At 62.8% G+C, this 21,895-nt stretch overlaps 1 protein-coding gene across 1 annotated transcript; it reads right to left on the bottom strand.

Moving 5' to 3' along the window:
* Positions 1-976: 976 nt before the first annotated feature.
* On the bottom strand, positions 977-21,850 carry CHRD (chordin). The gene is made up of 23 exons (XM_065410926.1): positions 21,715-21,850; positions 20,436-20,539; positions 18,857-18,983; positions 17,294-17,440; positions 16,906-17,023; positions 14,626-14,722; positions 14,203-14,344; positions 13,839-13,979; positions 13,513-13,595; positions 13,276-13,423; positions 12,847-12,953; positions 11,864-11,980; positions 8,852-9,008; positions 8,424-8,656; positions 7,772-7,885; positions 5,126-5,326; positions 3,991-4,084; positions 3,625-3,681; positions 3,395-3,498; positions 3,128-3,230; positions 1,855-2,009; positions 1,429-1,522; positions 977-1,041 (listed from the first exon to the last, which is right to left on the bottom strand). Exons 1-23 carry the CDS (start codon positions 21,848-21,850, stop codon positions 977-979), a joined length of 2,844 nt encoding a protein of 947 aa, XP_065266998.1.
* Between the last annotated feature and the right edge of the window lie 45 nt (positions 21,851-21,895).

Here is a 21,895-nt window from a genome sequence, read left to right as displayed (position 1 = left end):
GGGGCTGCTGTTGCCACGGAGGTGCTCACTCCATGCACACAGGCACCCGTCCACGCGCGTGCGGCTGATCCCATCCGTGCTCTGACTCCACGCGCCGCTGGTGCCTCCCAGCAGCGGGCAGCAATGAGAGGCAGAGCCGTAGTGGGGCAGTTTCATTTGTTTTTAATAAATACACAATCTCCCCCAATTCATTTGTCTGCACAGGGCGGGGAGGGCCCGGGGCCCGCCCTGAGCGAGGCGGGGAGGGGCCCGCCCTGAGCAGACTAATTATTGAAGATTAATTGGTCTGCTCAAGGCGGACAGGCCCTCCTAGAACCATAAATTACACGAGAAACCCAGACAAAGAACAAGCCGAGAGGAGAGGGCGGAGGGGCAGGGAGATTTTACACTATGTACAAGCCAGGCCTGGGCCGTGCCCGGGGGGCCCAGCTGGGACGCGACGCAGGGCTGCACAGCCCCAGGCCCTGATGGAGATGCTCACCTGGGCCCCCATCCCCGCAGCGGCCGTGTGCCTCCCCGGAGGGAGAGTGGGTATGTGGGCACGGGGAGGACAGCACCCCAGCCCCAAGATCCTCAGCCTCCCACCCCCCTGTCCCATACTATCATGGAGCCGGGCTATTGCCATGTGCAGCGCAGTCTCTACCCAGTGTCATTCCCTGAGCCCCGACCAGCTGGTGGGGGTCCCAGGTTGCCGCAGAGCCAGCCAGCCCCCTCGGGGCAGAGGCAGGGGGCCCGGGGCTCTCCCCAGAGCAGCGGCTCAGGCCTGGGTGGAAGCAGAAGGCAGAATCTGTCATGTTAAACAAACCAAAGAAACAAAAACTAGTCTAGGGCTGGCATGGGGATTGGCCTGGGCCACACGCCCCAGCTTCCCCGCAGCCAGCAGGGAGTATCGCCCTGGGCTGGGGCAGCACAGATCTTGGTCACGCTGCTGGGCTGCTGCTCCAGACCGGCTCCTCCTCCTCCCACTGGTGTCCAGCTAGTGGCTCCAGGCCTCTGGGGCGTCAGCTCTGAGCTTCTCCTGGGCTTCTTCTGGGGCAACGTCTGGGGCTGTGGGACAGAGGCAGAACCACAGAGCAGGGTTAGAGTCAGTGAGCAGGGGGCTCGGCCAGCCCCAGGCCTGCCAATGGCAAGCATCCGGGCTGGGTCCCAGCGTGACCCTAATCTCGGCCCATGGCTGGGCTGAAGGTGCCAAGTCTGGACTTGTGGGCAGACCTGGAGATCCCTCAGCAGTGGTGGAACCTGTTCCTGGGCAGGGAGGCGCCTTTGATACCCTGGGACGTGGCAACTCGGGGCCCACCCTCCCGGATTGGGGCCCATCGACCTGGGGCCAAGGGTGGATCAGGCACCCAGGAGCCATTGGAGAACACTGGTCCCCCAGCTGTGCACACATGGGGCAGGGGGACAGAGACAGGCCGGCCCGACACTCACCCTGGCACCGGGCGCAGCAGCGGGTCTCCTTCTTGGCATGACTGGAGCAGGAAGCGGGGGAACATTCCTGGCGCTGGCAATGGGTCTCCCCAGACTGCAGGGGAGGAGAAGGGAGTTAGACAGGGGCCCGGCTGGGGAGGGGCCTGGCCAAGCGGCAGGGGATGGAAGGAGCTTTCCCCAGTGGGGGTGTGGCCAGGAGGCCTGGCGAGATTGGAGAGCAGGGGAGGAGGGCACAAGGGGCCTGGCTGCAGATAGTTCAGTGCCCAGAAAGCCTTTTATCCGGACTCTGATGACAGAGCTCCCTGCCCCCTTCACAGCACGGGGCCTCCAGTTCCCCCGGGGGCTCTGAGAGGCTGTTCCTGGGCTTGTGTCCATGCAGCGAACCCGCAGCGAACCCGAGGGGGGGGCCCCGCCCCATGCACTCACCACACACCAGCAGGTGATGCACTTCATCTCCCCGAAGGGGGGCACCGTTGGGTGCCAGCTCTCGTTGTTCATGTACCACTGGCGCCCAAACCGGCAGGCCCGGGGCCCGTCTGCCTGCATCATGTCCGACAGCTCAGGGGGGCTCTTCTCTGGAGCTGTGGGGAGCAGAGACACAGGCACCCCGCTGCCTTAGTGCGGCAGAGCGGGTGTCCGCCACGCCCCCACCCCCCAAGGCAGCGTGTCCTGCACACAGGGTGGAGCAGGAGACAGAGCTTCCCCAACTTGGCAGAATGTGTCCGCAGCATCCGGCAAGGCGGGTGGGGAGCAGGGACCCGATCAGACCAGGGGCCCATCTAACCCGGCCTCCTGCCTTGAAGAAGGGGTAAGTCTTCCCCCTAGTGGTCAATCATGGAATAACCACACCGAAGGGGAAGTTTCTTCCCAGCTTCCTGCAGTTAGCGGCTGACTCCCCAAGTGTGTGTGGCTGGGAGGAGAAGGAAGCAACCAGCCCACACGGATGGGGAGGGTGCAGGAGACAGGAGGGCAGGGACCACAGATCCTCTAAGTGGACTTGGGGGGAGGGATAGCTCAGTGGTTTGAGCATTGGCCTGCTAAACCCAGGGTTGTGAGTTCAATCCTTGAGGGGGCCACTTAGGGATCTGGGGCAAAAATAATCTGTGAGGGTCAGTACTTGGCCCTGCTGTGAAGGCAGGGGCCTGGACTCGATGACCTTTCAAGGTCCCTTCCAGTTCTACATTCTATGACCGGCCCAAGGGGCAGAGGATGCCAAGGCGGAGATGGGGCTGGAGCTGCAGCCTGGGCCAGCCAAGCAGGATGGGAGCGAGAAGGAAGGCCCGCCCACCCCACCCTGCCCTGCACAAGGAGCCTTCTGCGGAACCCCATGGCTGCTGAGGGGCAGTGGGGGTCAAATCCAGCCCAAGCTTATGGCGCTGGCTGAAAATTAGCTGGATGCTGCCAGCCCAGACCCTAGGTGCTTGCACTGACCGCTGCCCCACAGCCAACGGGTCATGGGGAGCGAGCAACCTCCCACCCCCCCTTTGGAGTGGGGCTGAGGCCCATTGCTCTTGTGGGGGTGCCAGGGGGTCTGGGCAGTGATCTAAGCCAGCTGGAAGAGGGGGGCCTGTGTAGCGCCCAGCATGATGGGGCCCCCAATGTGTGTGCATCCATGATGGGCCTGGCACAGCGGGGCCCTGACTGCAGCTGGGCACTCTAGGCAGACAATGGCCACACGTGGCCCGGCCAGAGGACGCACCTGGGCATTGCTTGCAGCAGTCGGACGGGCTGACTCGGACGGGGTTGCTGCAGGTCAGGCGCGGGCACTGCACCTTCTCACAGTGCACTTCACCCGTCGCTCCCTGAATGGAGAGAGGATGGGGTGGGCTGAGACCGCATGGCCCCGGGGAGCCAGAATCCCAGGGTGAGGAGCCACAAACCAGCTCTCAAGGGGCCGGGAGGAAACCCAAGGGGAAAGGGGGTTGCTGGGCCTCCCCACTGACTGGGGACAAGGGCTCCGCGGTACCTTGCAGGTGCAGATGGCGCATTTGATCAGGCCAAAGGGGGGGACCACAGGGTGCCAGCGGGTGCCGGCTCCTCGCCATGTCTTGTCGCCGTCGAAGTAGCAGCCTGGGGTAGCAGATGGGGAAAGCGTTAGAGATCCGGAGCCAGGCGGGGCAGAGGGGCCCAGGGAGAGGCCTGCCTCCCGGGTTGGGTCAGGGCTCACTGCCCCCCCTCCCACTGGCCAGGACTCACCCTCACTGCTGTCCCGGGCCTTCTCCGCTCTCAGCTCTTCCTGGCTTGCCTTCCTCTCTGTCCAAACAAGAAGAGTCCGTGAGGGACGGACGCTGGCTGGCCGGGCGCTCTGCCAGCCCCTTGCTGGGGCTACACAGATGCCTCCACAAGAGCTGCACCCTCCTCCCAGCTCCCCCTTCAGCCCAATACACTGCTCCAAGGCAGGCTGCCCCTTCTGGGACCCCCTGAACATCTCAGGAGGATGGGGGGGGTCATCTCCCAGGGCCCTGTGTCACACAGTGTAGCCCCCTCCCCACCCCATCCCACCCCACCCCAAACCCCAAGGCCCTCCCCTCCGTCAACAACCCCAGCCCTGGTGCCCAGTACCTTCACAGACCGGGCAGCACCGGTCCTCTAGGTGAACCTGCTGGGTGCAGTTCAGGGGCTGGCAGAGGATCGGGTCGCAGATCACCGTGCGCTTCTGTGCGGGGTGGGGGGGGGGCAGGGGAAAAGAGGCAATGGGGCAGGGGGAAATCACACACGTCATTAGACACCACCCAGCAGAGGGCATCTGGTGCCTTTGTATCCCCAGGGAACTTGGGAGGGGATCAGCAGCAGGGAGAAGCCAGGGGTTGGTGGTCACCCCTAAGCCCAAGGGAGGGGCCACAGCCCTGGGGTTGAATCCGTGCGACAAACACTAGACAGAGCCCACCGGGAGCCAGGCTAGAACCCTGAACTTACCCCACCAAAGCCACAGGCTTCTGCCGCTGGAGCCGAGGGAGCTCTCCCTCAAGGCGGCAGCAGCAGGTGATCGCTTATCCTCTCTAGAAGCAGGCCCTCAGTGGCAACAACGGCACATGCAGGTGCAAAGCCAGTTACACACTCAACCCAGAAGGGTCCCCCGAGGCCTGAAGCAGCAGCCCTGCCCCGGGAGCCTACTCTGCCCACGAGCAGCCCATCCGGGGCTGCTGGGAAAGAAACGCCAGGCTCCACATGGGACTTGTCTCCCTGGCCCACAGCCCTTGAGCAGGGGCAGCCCCGGACCAGAGAGCTTGAGGTCCCTGCCCCCCACCTCCCTGGGGGCCTATTTCCAAAGGAGGAGGAGCAAGAAGTGACATGGCTGCAGGAGTTCAAGAGGCAGCTGGACGGAGAAAGGTGCCAGCTGGGGGGGGAGGGGAGGAGTGCCTGGGTGGTGGAGGGTGACAAGAGGAGCTGGCAGACAGAAGGACCCAGCTCAGCTGGTGGAAGCCTGGCACGCCAGGGCAGCTGCCAGCATTAGGATGGGGATGGTGGTGGGTGTGGGTGTGTGTGGTGGGGTGGGGGGCACGGAGGCCGTTTTCCTCCTGTCAGTTCACCTGACTGGGAGGCCGGCCCCTCGCTCCCACCCTGGGGGCGGCTGCAGTGACCCGGGGAAGGCAGGAGCTAAATGCAGACCAATGCCATGCCCAGCCCCACGGACTCGGTCAGAGGCCATGGCAGGGGCCAGGGTGCGGCAGGAGCCTCGGGGACGCCTTGCACCCACCTGGCAGCTGCAGAGGGAGCACTTCCTGTCGTAGGCAGGGGCCCAGCGAGAGCCGTGTGCTCGGTGCTGCCCCTCAAAGAAGCAGGAGTTGGGGTCCTTCTTCAGCTGCTCGGGGTCCTTGGGCTTGGGCTCTTCTAGGAGCTCGTCCTCTTCAGGGGCCAGCCGGACGCCCCCCGACTCGCACTGGTTGGGAATGTGCACCTGGCAGGGAAAGGGCACCAGCGGGTCAGGGGCAGGGCTGCAGGAGGTGGGGGGCGATCAGCAAGGGCCAGGCTGGGTCAGACCAGTGGTCCATCTAGCCCAGTGTCCGGTCTTCTGCCAGACGCCGGTGTCAGGTGCTGCACAGGGAATGAACGGAACAGGCAATCGAGTGATCCAGCCCCTGTCGCCCACTCCCAGCTTCTGGCAGTCAGAGGCTAGGGACACCCAGAGCAGGGGGTTGCATCCCTGCCCATCCTGGCTAATGGCCATTGATGGACCTGTCCTCCATGAACTTATCTAGTTGGGTTTTTTTTAACCCTGTGATAGTTTTGGCCTCCACAACATCCCCTGGCAATGAGTTCCACAGGCTGACTGTGCGTTGTGGGAAGAAATACTTCCTTTGGTTTGATTTAAACCTGTGCCTGTTAATTTCATTGGGTGACCCCAGCTCTTGTGTTACGTGAAGGAGTAAATAACACTTCCCTATTCACTGTCTCCACACCAGTCGTGATTTTATAGACCTCAGTCATATCCCCCCAGTCGTCTTTTTCAAGCCAGCCAATCTCTCCTCACACGGAAGCTGTTCCAAACCCCTAATCATTTTGGTTGCCCGTCTTGTGCATCTTTTCCCACGCTAATATCTCTTGGCTGAGATGGGGCGCCCAGAGCGGCACGCAGGATTCGAGGGGTGGGCGCACCAGGGGTTTAGATAGTGGCATTGTGATATTTTCTATCTCCCCCTTTTCTAATGGTTCCGAACGATCTTTAACCTACGTCACAGTGGCACTGCTGAGCCAGGCCGGCAAGGGCACGGGCTCGCTCCGACACTGCCGGTGCTAGGATTAGCTCACCCTGCTGCCTTCCACCCCGAGCTGCTGCCAGTCACGGTCACCCTCACCCCACGCGCTGCCCCCGCCGGATAGCGCAGGGGCTGCCAGCCAATCCCGCCTGAAGCCCAGAGTGCTGCCCCCTGCAGGATACTCCAGCCTGCTGCCTAGGGCTGCAGCTGGGCAGTGCAGTTTGCACCTGCCCCATCTCCTCGTGGCCAGGGAAGCACCCTGCTTCCCCTCCCTGCTGTCGGGAGACGAGGACTGAGGAGAATGGAGGAATTAATGCAAGTTTTCCTTAAAGAATAAACTTCCTGTCCAGCTCTAGCCATGGCACCTACATGGTGCCAGCCAGAGTGGCTGGGAGCAGTGCCAGGCGATGCCAGGCAGCAGCTGCTTCTGTTCCTGCACGGCCAAGCCCACTCCTCGGGGAAGCAAGTCTCCCGGGGTCTCCGGGGCAGCCAAGCCACAAACACATGCTGCAGTTGATGAATAGCGAGGAGGCAGCTGGAGGCGTCCCAGCCAAACATCGCTTCTGGGAAAGCCGCCGGGGCTCCGGGCCCAGGCAGGGAGCGGATGCTGCTCTGTCTGCAAATATCCCCTCCCGCCGGTTTTTCCAGCCGCGGCGCCAGCAGAGTTAGCACCCGGGAATACCTGGGGCAGGGGGGCAGGGCTGGTGCCACCGCCAGCCCGACACAGCAGCTTCCAAACCTGGATGAGGGGGGTCAGCTGGAGGAGCAGGGGAGCAGAGGGGCTGAGGGTGGGGAGGGACTGAGCCAGGCTGCTCCTTCCACTCCAGCTGGCCTTTGCCCCACCCCTGCAGGAGAAGGCAGAGGGCAGGTGGGGAGGGCAGGAAGGGCATTAACTCTCTGCTTTCTGGCTTGGCCCACCCCCCCTCTGGGAGCATTTACAAGGAGAGGGCACCCTGAACCCCTGTTGGGAGTGAGACCTGTGCTCTGGTTGGCCTAATCTTTGCAGGGGGGAACACATCCCGAGTTTCCAAACGTCAGCCGGGCCGGCTCGGAGAGGGACGGGCTAACGTGTCTCTCCATCTCCTCCGGTCTGGCTCAGGCTGCGAGCGACAGAGTTTGGGCTCGTCCCAGTCCCTAAGATGCAGCAGTGCCCAGCACGGTCCCTGCACAGGTGGGTACCATCGGCGGTGGCTGCTCAGCAGAGGCCCAGGCCTGGGCTGGCAGGGGGCTGCGGGTCCCCAGAGAACTCTGCATGCAGTGCCGGGCGGCCCATTGCCCCAAAGCGGCAGAGAAAGGGCAGGGAGATGGTACCGCGTGACTGAGGAGCCTGCAGCTACATGCACCCTTGGGAGGTGCACCCTTGGGAGGACACTGGGACCCAGGCGCTCCTTGCTTCTGTCCAAGGGATGCTGAGTTGTCTCTCAGCCCGGAGCCGGGTTGCTACCGCCGGGGTCCCCCTCTCCTGGGCGGGTGGAGCAGGCCCAGTGTCCCCAGCCCGCTGCCGAGGGGTCGCGGGCCCTGGCAGGCTGTGACCAATCCGGGCTGAGTCAGCCTTTGGCAAGGCCTGGCGCCTGGCTGGGGCTGGGACTCCCGCAGCTGCTGCCCAGGGAGCGGAAAGCCGGAGGGGGTGAGTCAGTGGCACCTACCCTCCCCCGCATCTCCCCGCGGGGGTTGACTTTGGTGCTGACTTGCAGGAAGGCCGTGCCCTGGGCCAGGTGGCGCAGCAGCTCCGCGTCCAGGTCCTTCACCACGCCCTGGGCCTAGGCACAGAGGAGAGGGGCATTAGCGGGGCCCGGCTGCTCCCCCGCCCCAGAGAACGGCCGAGGTTATAGGTGGCACCGTGCTCTGGGGTGGCCCTGCTCCGAGAGCCCAGTACCCCCAGGACTGGGCCGGGGCACCCAGGGGAGGGGTTGACCCCTCGGTGGTTCTCACCCAGCTCAGGCTGAATGGCTCCCCCAGCATCCCTGTGCTGAGCCGGGGCTGGTCAGCACTTCCAGGCGGAGCTGGGGCTGCCCAGGACAGGAGCCAACGCGCCGGCTGAGGGGCCCAGAGCTCCAGTGACCCCAGCTTCCTCCCCCTCCCCCAATTGATAGAGGCCTCTGGGCTGAGGAGCTTGACACACAGATCTCTGCAGAGCTGCCTGGGTTTCGCAGGGGCCCAAACTCCTGAGGCGCCTCATCTCTGCCTGGAACACCCCTTCCCCCCCAGCCCCTCCTCCAAGGGCCCATCACTGCCCCCAATCACCCCCTCCAGCCACAGCCCCACAGCCCCTCGCCCCCCCCCCCGCAGGCCCATCACCTCGGTGCCGTAGAAGCCCTTGAGGAGCCGGGCGTGCTCGTGGCCGCGCTCGCCCAGCTCGGCGACGCCGTGCAGGTGGGCACTAACGGCGACGTCGTCCGACTTGCCGAGTCCGCCCACCACGATCTCGTAGTGCAGGTGGCAGTGCTCGTCCAGGGAGACCCAGGCGTGTCCTGCCGAGCCGGTCCGCACAGGGGGAGACACCTGCTGGCCAGCCAGGGGGATGGGCAGCTCTGGGCACAGGGGGCACAGGTCAGACACGTGCTTCCAGCTATGCCAGCGAAAGGCGTCGCCCGCCCGCTCTGCAGTCCCTGGGGCCGGCCCCCGGGGTCCCTGACCTACAGGGAACGCCCATGCACTGCCCACTACAGCCCCGTGGGGCTGGCAGCCGTGGGAGAGGAAACAGGGCACCACCCGGCAGCAGGTACCTGTATATCGTGCCAGGAGGCCGCTGTACAGCAGGGAGCTGATCTGTCCCCGCACTTCCCCCTCCTCAAAGTCCTTGGTGGCCACGTTGAGGAAGAGCTCGCTCTGCAGTAACATGTGGGTGTCCCGGGCGTTCATGTGCTGCCAGGTCCCGCTGGCCTGGCCGGGGTGGGGGGAGAGAGAGGTTAACACACCTGCTGGGGGGAGGGGGCATTATCACTTACTTTCAGAAGCACCCACATAATGCTGCCGCCCCTGGGTGGGACACCGGCAGCAGGGATCGAACCTGGCACCTCTGGATCTTAATGCAGGAGCCACTCCTGCTTGAGCCAAAAGAGCCACGGCTTAGCTAAGGTGCATCAACTGCTATGTAGTCCAGCCACCACTAGAGGGGGACAGAGCACCACACTAAGTGGGCGTGGCCTACCCTGCCATATAACCCTGACAAAATGCACCTCCCATCCTCCTCCAGGGGCTGTGCCACTATGGGAAACAGTCTACTACTGCTACCAGGTAACAGAGTTACTCTTTTAGCTCAAGTAATTGATGTCTGTACTGTGGTGCTGAAGGTCCCAGGTTCAAACCCTCTGCTGACGCAGGGGTGTTACCCCTCTGCCCATACATACTGAAACAGCATGGACCTTGCCCCAGAGATCTTATGGGGGGGCTGGAGAAAGGGGTCAGACATGTAACGTGCTGCCACAGCCAGATGACACTATCTTCTCATAACAGTACAGAGGGAGTGAGATGGTTAAACATACAGAGATTTTCCCCGAAATCTCTTCCAATCCAACCACTTTGCTTTCCCAGCATGACATCTGCCCCTTCCGCGGATCATGCTGCTGGGATGTGGAGGCAGATTTAATGCCCGGGTGCAGAGTCTGCCCGCTCCGGATTTGCCATGCAGAATGGCTCCACAATCACTACTGATCTCACGGGGAAGGTGCCCAGACACTGCAGTGAGGTGAGCTCAGGACACAACCTGAATGGGCTGCCCCACCTGGCATCCTGTGCTCAGCTCTGCGCCCCCCCATCTCCAGCGGAGAGCAGGGTTCAGAGACAGGCAACAGCGGCCTGGCTGGGAATTCCCATCTGGAGAGGGGCTGAGAAGTCTGGGGCTGTTTAGAGAAGAGACGTGATAAAGGGCTACAAACGGATGGCAGAGGAGGATGGTAAACCCTCTCCTCATACAAGGGGGTATTCGTTAAATCTAAGAGACAATAAGTTCTAACACTGACCCAAGGGAACATGTTTGTCCTAGGCAAGTGATAAACCTTGTGGCATTGAGTCCCCCAGGCATCACTGAAGCCAAGAACTCATTAGGATTCAGACCAGGATGTGGGTAATGAAAACATCTCCAGCTACGCTAGAGTGGGTGAAACACTTGCTAGGTGGGATATAAATCTTCAGGCTTCAGGGCAGAAGGGCTGGCTGCCTGGGGTCAGGAAGGAAAGTGCCCTGGGGGTAAGTTATTCCCCAATTGCCCGCTAGGGAGCGTCACACCATATTCTGGCATTGGCAATTGTCTGAGCTAGATGGGCCTTTGATCTGATCCAGCAATTCCTATCAAATAGGGAAGGGAGCAGGAGCCAAAGGGGAGCATGCAGCTTGAGATTCAGCCTGGACACATGCCAGCCAGGGAGTAGCCTCTACAGAGCTGGCAGGAAAGCCAGAAGGGACAGGGAGGGCAAGAAAGGGCTTTGGAATCTAGCTAGAGAGGAAACAGGTCTATTCCGATGGGAGGAGGGAGGGGGAAACGGAGGCTGATCTATACAGCCCTGGGGGAAGGAGCGGCTCAAAACACAACACAAAGAAGAGGCTGGAGGAATGATCAAAGCAACAGATCAAAGGCGATAGATGTCAGGGGCAATTCTGCAGGGCCCTAGCCACATGTGGGCATCACACCAGCCCAGGACAAGTGCCGGGTGGGTGGGTGTGAGACGCTGTCACTCCGCTCTGGTGGTATTGCACACGCCCTGTGCCATGGGGGAGCACCGGGCCTGGAATACACACAGCTCCGGACTGGACAGTACCCCAAACTGCCCCAGGGCTCTTGGATCGGGCCCCTCTCCAGCCTGGGACTGCCCCCCGCCCAGTATTTGCCGCATGGATTTTGCCTGCCATCTCTAAGTTCCTCCTCAAGGGAGGTGCCAGCTGGTTTCCCAAGGAGTCTGTCCGCGCCTTTTCTCCACTGGTTTATTCCCAAGGCCTTTGCCCTGGTGATTGGGGCCCAAAGGGCCTAGCCGGATTTGGCTTGTGCTGGCTGATTGCAGGGTGGGGGTTCTGGAAAGGAAAACTCCGCTCTTCCCTGCTCACACACCCAGAGCCCTCGTGATTTCACGGAGAGTTGGCAGAGGACGAGAGGGGGCCCAGGCTCCTGGGGCGGCACTAGATTGGCGTGGCTAGGAGAGCTGTCACCGGGATGGACCGGGGGAGCCACGTGGCTAGCCAGGAACCAGAGCCCCACCTGAGAACAAACCTCCGGGATCTGCCTCTCACCAGCAGCCTAGCTTAGCACCAGCTATCCCCTTGGATCAGGGCCTCCTGGCCCAGAGAGCTTCCAGTGGGCAAGCTGGAGAAGAAAGGATCCAGCCCCCAACCCTGGGAGCCTGACCAGCACATCAGACAGAAGCTTGCCACGAGGCACAGGCTGCCCCCCCCCAAATGGCCAGTGTGCTTTGGGGGTGACAGACGCAGGGGTCTGGGGGTACAGAGCAGATGTGGGAGAGAATCTCTCAGCTGGACACAGCTGTTCCAGGCCCTGTTACCAGGCAAACGGAAGGGAACGGAGAGAGGAGCAGCCCAGGCGGGCTGTGGGAGATCCAGAGGATGAGGCCTGGGCCCACATCCAGGGGCCCTCAGCCAGTGCACCAGGATCTGGTCCGTTAGACTGGACAAAGGCCAGAGGAGATGACCCCACACTGCCCCCCCAACCATCCTCCAGGGGAGGGGTCTAGCCATGGCCCCCTGGATTCTTATCCACCCCCAGCATCTACCCCTGGCGGGGCGCTCACCAGCCCCTCCCTGTAGCTGGGCGTCATGTCGAACAGGATGTTGCGTTTGTTTTTCCTCCGCGGCTTGGTCTCCAGGGTGATGCTGATGACCTCACTCGCCGTCCCTGCTACCTGGACCTGCGGGGAGGCGCAGGGGGCAGCGCCCCAGAGAGGGTCTGTCCGGTTCATAGCGTTAGCAAAGCTCCCCGGGAAAAATCAACCAAGCTGCACCCATGGGTGTAGGGAGGGGGCGTGGCGGTCCGCCCACCCCACCCAGCCCCCCGACAGTGACCACCACTCAGCACTGTCCATTCACAGCACTGCGGACGTTACCCGCATTAACCCACTAGCCCCATTTCACAAGCAGGAAACCAAAATTCAGGACAGGGAAGGGAAGAGTCCTGATGTTCAGGGTCCCAGCCCCAACCACTAGACCCCACTCCCTTCCCAGGGCTGGAAACAGAACCCAGGAGGCCTGACTCCCTGTCCCAGCGGCAGGTCTGCCTGGGGTTCCCAGCCTGCAGGGGGTGGTATCACAGCTCCCAGGGGGACATGGACAGGTGCCAGGGGGGGTGGGGAGGGTCGCTGACTTTTCCTTTTCCCTGGGAGTGCTCAACCCCCACCCCCCAGGACCTGCCTTTGCACCTCCTCTTCCCGCTCCCACTCCACCCCCTCCCTGAGGTTCCTGTCCACCCGCCACTCTCCGCCCTCCCCCAAGCCCCTCCCTGAGCCTCCAAACAGCCGTTGGGCAGCAGCCATGGCGCCCCGATGAGCAGGGGGTGGGGAACAGCTGTGGCCGGTGGGTGCTGAGCACCCACTATTTTTTCCCCCGTGGGTGCTCCAGCCCTGGAGCACCTATGGAGTTAGCACCTATGCCCTCCCTGCTAACTGGGAGTGGGTCCCGGTATGGAAATGGTTGAGGACCAAGGTGCTCATGTAGGTTTCTCCAAACACACACGAGTGGGCCCCCAACCCCACGTTGCCCCTGTGCAGACCCTCCCTACCTGGTACTCCAGCGTCCCGTTCTCATGGAGCGCCAGCTTGGCAGACCCCACAGCCCCCGTCTTGGTTGGCATCAGGGCGTCTCCTCCACACAGCACGCTCTGGAGGGCTGTAATCAATAGGGGCCACAGGGCTCTCAGGCATGGCATCCAGGGGCACCCTGTGCCCTGGGCGGCCGCACGGCCAGACACCACAACACCATGTGCTAACCTGCACCAAGGGAGCCAGGGCCGCTGGGCCACCCCTCCCTTCCAGGGGCCTCCTGGGGGGTGGAAGGCTCCGCCCTTTCCTAGGAGGCTCCGCCCTCTGACACTCCCATTCCAGCCCCCCAAACAGGGGCCGACCCTGCGGTCTGTTTCTTCAGCTCCTATCCTGCTATTCCCAGGCCCTGGGGCACAGCGCGGCCTCGACGTCCTCTCCCCGCCACTCACTGTCACAGCTCTTCCTGGCAGTGATGTAGCCGGCGATCTGGCGCCGGCGCCTGCCCTCCGTCTCCGCCGTGATCTTTAGCTGCCCCTGCGCAAGCCACAGCATCTCGCGGCTCGACAGGTCGCTCAGCACCTCCGCGAAGTCCGGGTCCTGTGGAGACAGGAGGAGGGGAAAGCGCCATGGCTTGGCCTCCAGGGGACAGCAGGGAAGGGGGAATGGGTGGCAAGGGGACTGCTTACCTGCAGGGTGATGTTGGCCCTGACCTCACGCAGCACCCGGTTCTGGTGCAGGATCCGGACCCTAAGTGAGACCCAAGGGAATTCTGCAAAGGCAAAGAGCATTAGACAGTCTGCCCCCAACGATCCCCTCCACCCTATACCCACCAAACATCTCCACAAGTCTCCCACTCCCTCCTCCAGTGACACTACACAGCCCCTGACTGCCCCCACCCCACCCAGACCCTTCCATCCCCAACCCCCCTGCCCAAGTATGCTCCGCCTGGTGCCCGCCAAAGGGGCGAGAGCCCCACGGCTGCTCCAGGCCTCGCCCCGCTGTCCCCACTCACCTTTGTCTGCCGGCTCCAGCAGCCCCTTGGCCATGAGGATGAAGTGCAGGTTGTTCTCGGTGTCACTCAGGGTCAGCATGGCGATGCCCCCCGTACCCATGTGGGTCGGGTCCACGGAGGTCAGGATGGCGCTGAAGGTCTCTGGGATTGAAAGGGCAGAAGGTTGAGAGGGTCAGCCCTGGGGGAGGGGGGGCAGCAGTGAGACCAAGCGTCCTGGATGGGCCGGCTGGAACTCGGGGCATTGGCTGCTGCTGAGACCCCAGCCAAGGGTACTGGCCAGTGGGACCCCCATGAAGTGAGGCCCCAGACACCAGGGCTCTCAGAGCAGCCCCAGGGCCAGGAGGGGGAAAGGGGGGGAAGTTACCTGCAAAGAGGGCCCGGTGCTTGATGATTGGGCCTTGGATCTCGCCGGCTGGCTGCGACTTGGTGACCAGGGAGATGAGGAGCTGCTCCGCCCTCAGCAGCCGGATGGAGGGTTTGTGCAGGTTCCGCCACATGCCGCAGATCTGTGGGGAGGGGCAGCTGGTGAGTGGGTGGGGGGGAGGTAGAGAGGGCAGGGCAGCCCCTGCCGGAGCCAACGGGAGAAAGGTTCAGGGGAGCGTGGTCCCACGGGCCCGAGGGAGGGACATCGCTGGCAATGGGGCTGGCCCAAAGGAGGCAGCACAGAGGAGGGAAGCAGCCCCAGCAGGCACAGAGGCCCGGGGGTAAGAGTAGCGTGGGAGGGGCTGCCTCCTGCCCGGCCCAGCCCCAGGCCGGTGTCTCGGTTGCCCACGGTGGGGCCACTCACCATGCCGTCCTGCAGGGAGACGCTCTTCTGCACGGGGTGCTCAAACAGGATGTTGCCGTCGGGGTCGGTGAAGCGGACGCGGCTCGGCCGGCCCAGCCTGCATGGGGGGGGGGGGGAGAGAACCGGAGTGGCTGAGTGAGCCGGGGGGCCAGGCAGAGGGGGTGGGGGTAGGACCCACTGGCTCTGCCTGGCCTCAGAAAGCCCTGGCTGTGACTCCCAGAGTGGAGGCTTCACCCCAACGTGCCCCAGGGGAGGGTCTCCTTTCCAGGGCCTTGTCTGGTTGATCCCCGCCCCATGGAAGGTCACCCAGCTTCGTGGGACTCCCTGACAGCCCCCATGGGGGCCAAAGGGGGGGTGCAGCTTCTCCCCAGTCTGGGGTACTGTAGTGATGGTCATCATAGAAACACATTCATTGATTAAACCAGAGAGTGGACAGACGGGGCAGATAACCATCCCTACCCCACCCGCCCTGGGCTCCAGGCTCTTCACTGGCTAGCCATGCGCTGTGCCCCAGGGGCTGCCTGGGCCAAGGCCTCTGCAGGGAGGGGATGGCCCCTCTCTCGGGCTCTGGGCCCTCGGCACAGACACCGAGGTGCTGGGTGGAGAGGAGAACTAAAGTTGGAAGGAGACACTTGGAGCTAGCCGGCTCCCACAGGGACAGAGGGCGAAGATGAAGGGCTTAGTGGGATCAGTCAGGGTAAGACCAGGGGTGCCTGCAGGAGGGCTGGGGAGAAAGTGAACAGTGAGGCTGGGGCTCAGGGCAGCTCGCTGGCAGGGAGGGGCTCCGGGCATGGGAGTCTCCCCGGGGAGCTGAGAATCGGGGCAAAGCCGAACGTGCCCTCAGTGCAAAGCCGGCAGAGAAGAATCAGGCCCCAGGCCTGGGCTAGGGACCGTGCAGGGGCATCTCTGTCCTGCAGCCGCATACAACGAGAGCGTATGTCCTCATGGACGGAGAAGCGGGCAGACTGCGGGGGGGGGGGGGGGGGGGGGCCTGGAATCGGCTGAACTAGGTTTGTAACCGGGCAGGCTTCTTGTCATGTATTACTGTGCTGCTCCCGAGAGTCCCGAGTCCTGGGGCACCCAGGGCACTTCCTCCCTCCCCCCTGCCCCTCAGGCTGCTATGGCGCTTGCTTGAGCACCCCCTATTGGCTCCAGGGCGAGGAGCAGGATGGAGACTGGAGCTTATTACAATCCACTGGGTTATCTGTCCTACAGGGGCACCTGCAGAGGCGGATCCCCTGCATTGGCACGGAGCCTGCTGACGGCAGAGGGGCACCCCACAGGCAGATCCCAGAGCTCAGGGCCGTGCCCCACCGATTCCAGTGGGGTCTGTGCCAGCCAAGGGCTCCTCCAGCACGGAAGCGGTTGCAGGATGGGGGCCTTGGATTGTAAACAACTTGGAGCAGGGGCCAGATCCGCTCCCAGGTCTGCCGAGTGCCAAGCACTCCAACGTGGCTAGAAATAATTCGCGTTTGGCCTTCTTTGGCTCCACGGACTTGGTTTCAAATTAGTCACCACTTCACTATGCAAAGCCCTGGAAAAAGGGTGGGGGCTGCAGCATCAGAGAAGCTGAGCTCAGCTCCCTCCTCGCGCGGATCCAATGGCACCATCAGCGATCCTGAAGGTGGGGAGGGATTGATTGCAGGTCCCTGAGTCAGGCCTGGAGCGGAGGGGTCCCGCTGAAGGCGGCGTGGAGAAGCGGCTGGGCCCGCCACCATGTGTGTTTGGACCCTGTTGGCTGGATCCTTTCCCATTTCCCTGAATTTGTTTTTAATAAAAACCTTGAGGAAAGGAATGTTCCTGCCTGTGACGGATTCTCTGGAGTCCCAGGGAGGAATTACCAGGGCTGTTCAACTGTTTCGTAATGATATTCGAGAAATACCAGCTGCCTATCAGAGGGAGCTCTGAAGGCCTAATAGACAGGAAGCCAGCGAATGGTTAAACCCCAGAGACCGGCTTTGCAATAACCCTTTCTCCTCTGATAAACAAGAGCCACTTGCTACCTGCTCGGGCAGTGGGCAGCCAGCCCACGTATTGGGCAGCTGGGGCACTGACCCCATCTTGGTCACGGGTGCCCACCGCCCGCCCGGGACAGGCATGCAGAAGCAGCGTGGGTGTGCTACAAAACTACAACCCCCGGTATGGACGCTGGAGGGCTGGAAACAAACTAGCCCCCCTCCCCCCTCCCCAGTCCCATCTACGATCCATTCGGACTGCAGACGAGGAGGCTCTGGCCGGGAGTTTTCTTGGGGCTGTCCCAGCGCCTGGGGTGGGACTGACCTTTCGTAGTTGATGGAGAAGAGCAGGTAGGAACGCATGAGGGTGAACCTGGCTTTAGCCACGGCGCTGGACAGTGGCAGCCAGGGCTCTGCGCCACTGGTCAGCAAGGCCACAAAGTCTGGGGGAGGAAAGTGAAAGGAGATCTCAGTTATTCCTTCAGCTCAGGGCCCCGGGACGCTGCGTTCTGCATGCGGGAGGGGAGGAGAATGCAAACCACCCCCTGGATCCCCATTCTCCACTGACATCAGGGGTGGGGGTGGGGGGGAACTGTGGCTGATAGTCTCTGGGGTTTACTCTTCCAAACTTAGCAAATACTAAATCAAGCCTGCAACACGTCCCCAGCCCGGGCCCGTCTCCCCCCAGCCACCAAGGTCAGGCAGAAAACTACCTGTGCGGCTGTCGTCCCGGGCAAGGTCCTCCGAACTCAGGTAGGAACGGTCATTGTAGCTCTTATGCAAGTCGTCCTCCTTATCCTGGAAATACTCGAAGCTGTCAAAGATGGGCTCTGGCCTCTTCTCTGGGATGCTGGGAGAGGCTGAAAGGAGAACCATTCTTTGCATCTTCAGTGCAAGCAGAGCATGTGGTATAATCCCCATCTCTCAGAGGGGAAAACCGAGGCACGGAAAAAGGAAGGGACTTCGTCCAAAGTCACTCAGCGAGCCTGTAGCAGAACCAGGAATGGAGCTCCGCTCCCGGACTGCCCGTCCCTTCTGCTCCAAGCACTAGCTCACATGGAACATGCTGTGTACGGGTGCCCAGGACCCTGCCCTGGTGAGTGCTTTATGGCAATTGCGGTGCAGGGGTTTCATAAGAGCTGAAATGGAACCTCAGCGCAAGAGGCCTGCTCCCATAGCAACACAGTAAATCCCCTCCATGGACAGAGCAGCCTGGGCCCCACAGGAAGCACCAGGGAAGCACCTTAACACTTTGAGGCTCTAGGGTCACCTGCCTCTCCCACCAGAGTTACTGGGGAGGAGCCCTCCTCGGACAGCGGTGTTACCGCTTACAGCTCCTGCGGAGGTTCCCGACCCCCAGAGGGGCACCGATGTCTCAGAGGCCAGCTCGGATTCCATTCGGCACACGGCACGCCCACAGCCAGAACACCGGGAGTAGGGGAGAGAGCACGGTCCCACACATGGCCAGAACCGGGGTCTGTGCCTGCTACCCGGTCCCCAGAGAAAGGGGCAGCGAGCCCCCTAGTGGACAATTATGGAATCACCTTCCCACAGGGGAATTGTCCTCCTAACCTGCTAACGGGTGGAAGTCTCTTGCCTGGAGGCAGGAGAGTCTATGGCTCTTGTAGAGTGTGTAGTTCCAGCCAGGTTTTAGCCCTAGACCCCTCCCCGCAAAGATCAGCCCCTCAGATACTACCATGATGGCCAGTCACATAACACGCTAGGGTAGAAAACCGAACAGAACAGAATCATAGCAATAATCATAGAAAATGCTGCTAACATGAGCACCCCTCCCACCTCCCCTTCTCGGTCTGGGCATTTTCTGTTTTGATTGCAAGCGCCTCGGGGCAGGGACGCTGCCTTTGATTGGCCCGTAAAGCCCCTTATGACGATCCATTCATTCATGGACAGCGCCAACTTCACATGCCAGCAGTTTCAAAAGAGGCGGCGGCAGAAGTAGCTTAGAGCACAGTCCTCTCTCCCCCCCCCCCCCGAGTCACCCGCGTCCTCCCCCAGCCGTTCCCTCCCCCAAGCCTTTACCACCACGTGTTTCTCTCTTCCTCACTGCTACCAAACAAATGGGACATTGACTGCACAGGGGGCCCAGGGGCACCCACTCCACACAACGTCGGTCAAACACACACGGCAAACCCTCTGAGCAAACCACGCTTTCGGGCCCAGCCACGTGCGGCAAGCGAGACCCATCACCCAGGAGCCATGCAATGCGCTGTGCCGCGCAGACAGTCCCAGGAGCAAGGCAGGGCCTCGCCTCTTACCCTTTGGGCAGGTCTTGCAGCAGTGTCCCGGCAGCAGGACAGACTCACTGCAGGGCAGGGCGGGACAGTCGTGCTTAATATTCTTACAGCTGACTTTGCCTGTTGGTTTCCCTCGGCGATTCCTCTGCTGGGATGGAAGACAGAAATATTCTTCACCGTGCCCTCGTGTGGCCTGCTTGGAGAGAGACCCAGCTCCCAGCCCCACAGCATGAGCCTCTGCAGAGCCCCAGAGAGAACCACCTGCACTGCGAGCCAGGGGAAATCGGATGCCTGAGACCCAATAATCTTTGCCACGTCGAACTGCTCTGATCTGTGCAATGCGCCTGAGGTCACCCCTGTGGAGAGACCCGCAGCCCCCAAGCCCCAGCTTAGCACCCCTGCCTGCAAAACCCTTCTCCCCAGCTCAGCCCCCCACAAACAGGCCAGTGCCCCCTTCACAGAGCACCCCTCTTTTTGCAAAGACCTCGCTTGGCTGCCTCCTGCTGCTCCCCTCCGGGCTCGCCCTGCATGCAGTCCCCCGGCACTTAGCCTCTTGGCTGCCCTAGAGCTGTTTGTGATGCTGAGCGGCAAACCCCACGCACGCCAGCCTCGGGTTCTAGGTCTCTCCCTCCGCGGCTGTGCACAGCTGCTTCCCGGCTGCGTGTCTGGGCCAGGAGGGCTGGGCTCTGGGACCGAGGGCCAAGGCCCCCTTCGCAGCCCCCTCTCCCCACTGCAGCCCGAGGAGCAGGGACCAGCCAGGTGTGTGTTGGAAGCTGCCATGCAGGCGGTTTGCTCTATGCCTCCCATTACCCAGGCACGGGGGTTGTCAGGAAAAGCATTTAAAGGCCAGTTCCCCGAGCAGCCCCCTCCCCTCCCAAATACCCAGTGCCAGGAGAAACAGGGGGGAGCTGCTGAAGGGCTGCCGCAGATGTGCCCTGCTCCTCAGAAAGGGAGGGAGGGGGTAGGAGAAAGGAGGGGGGAGGGCCACAGCCCCCCTCCAAACAATTTCCTTTCCTACAGCTCTGTCCTGCCCCCCACCCAGGAGCTTGACAAGGTACTTCCCCCTCCCCCAGGGCTCTGTACTGCCTGCACCCTCCCTCACTGCCCCCCTCCCCCAGGGCTCTGTACTGGCCCGAGTACTGCACTCCCCTGGGGTGGGAGGGGAGGCAAGGTACGGGGCCCCGCTGCCCAGGGCTGTGGAGCACAGCAGCCGAGCTGGCAGAGGCTGGGCTCAGAGGTGAGTGCGGGGCCCCAGGTTCGGGGGGGGGGGGCGCTGGATGCTCTGGAGCAGGGGTAGGCAACCTGCGGCACGCGAGCTGATTTTCAGTAGCACTCACACTGCCTGGGTCCTGGCCACTGGTCCGGGGGTCTTTGCATTTTAATTTAATTTTAAATGAAGCTTCTTAAACATTTTAAAAACCTTATTTACTTTACATGCAACAATAGTTTAGTTCTATATTATAGACTTATAGAAAGAGACCTTCTAAAAACGTTACAATGTATGACTGGCACGCGACACCTTAAATTAGAGGGAATAAATGAAGACTGGGCACAGTACTTGCCGACCCCTGCTCTGGAGGCAGGGGGGTTCCCCGCTTACCGGTTCGCAGTAGCAGACCACACAGTGCATCACCCCAAAGGGCTCGCCCAGGTCTGGGTGCCAAGTGTCCTCCAGGGCATAGAACCTTCCTCCGAACGAGCAGCCTGCGGAGGGGAGCAACATCCTGAGAGAGTTGCCGGCAACCCAGGGCCCAGCCATGCCACTCTGCCATCCTGCTGCACCCAGCCTGTGCCCCCACGTCGTCCCCCTGCAGCCGTGCCCCCCCCGCCATCCCCTTGCAGCCATCCCCCCCCACCGTGCCCCCTAAGCCAACCCCCTGCAGCCAGGCCCCCCCACCGTGCCCCCTAAGCCAACCCCCTGCAGCCATGCCCCCCGCCGTCCCCCTGCAGCCATGCCCCCCAGCCATCCCCCTGCAGCCAGCCCCTTGCAGCCAGCCCCCCAGTCATGCCTCCTAAGCCATGCCCCCCATGCCAATCCCCTGCATCCAGGGCCCCCCACCCAGCCTGTGCCAACCCTGCAGCCAGGGCACACCCCCTACACCCAGCCCATGCCACCCCTGCCATCCTGCTGCTCCCAGGGCACACCCCTACACCCAGCCTGTGCCACCCCATGCCAACGCCCTACAGCCAGGCCCCCCCCACCTAGCCTGTGCCACCCCTGCCATCCCCCTGCAGCCAGGCACCCCAGCTGTACCCCCATGCCAGCCTCCTACAGCCAGCCCCCCCCAGCCTGTGCCAACCCTGTAGCCAGGGCACACCCCCTACACCCAGCCTGTACCACCCCTGCCATCCCGCTGCTCCCAGGGCACCTCACACACCCCCTGCCTATGCCATGCTTGTCTGCCTGCTGCAGCTGGCACGGGGCAGGTCTCGATCGCCCCCTTCACCCAGCCCCTGGTGCCCCCGCCCTGCTGCGGCTGGCACGGGGCAGGGCTGGCTGGGCCAGCGGGCAGGGCTGAGGCTGTGAGATCCTGCGCTGGTGAGACGTTGCCCGGCCCGGCCCCTCCCCGCCGCTGTCACCCGTCCAAGCGGAGCGCACGGGGGGTGTAAACCCATCAATGCGAACCAGATGGAGGCTGGAGCGGGTAGCTGTGCCAGGGAGGGCAGGAGTCGCTCCGCTCGCCCCAGACTGGCCCCCCAGCCCGGGGCTGGAGAACGTCCCAGCGCAGAGCCCCGGTAGCCCCTGGCAGCGAAACCGCTGCGCCCCCCGGTGCCACCAGGGCAGCCGGGCTTCCCCACCCCGCCCGGGGCTCTCCTGCGCCGCCCCGGGGCTCCCCACCCCGAGCGGGGTCCCGCCTGCGGGCGCCCCGCGCTCCTACCTGCCGCCCCCTTGGAGGGGAGCGGGTCCTTCTCGGGCTGGATGGGCAGCAGGGGCTTGGGGCGGGAGGCGCCGCCCGGCGCGGGACAGAGGGCGAGGGGCAGCAGCCCGGCCAGCAGCAGCGGCACGGCGGCCATGGCCAGAGGGGCGCGCAAGGCTGGGGGACCCCGGCGTCCGACTGC

Source organism: Emys orbicularis, chromosome 9, assembly GCF_028017835.1.
Source record: "Emys orbicularis isolate rEmyOrb1 chromosome 9, rEmyOrb1.hap1, whole genome shotgun sequence".
NCBI lineage: Eukaryota > Metazoa > Chordata > Testudines > Emydidae > Emys > Emys orbicularis.
Note: the sequence above shows the minus strand (reverse complement) of the source record. Positions and strands in the feature narration are given on the sequence as shown.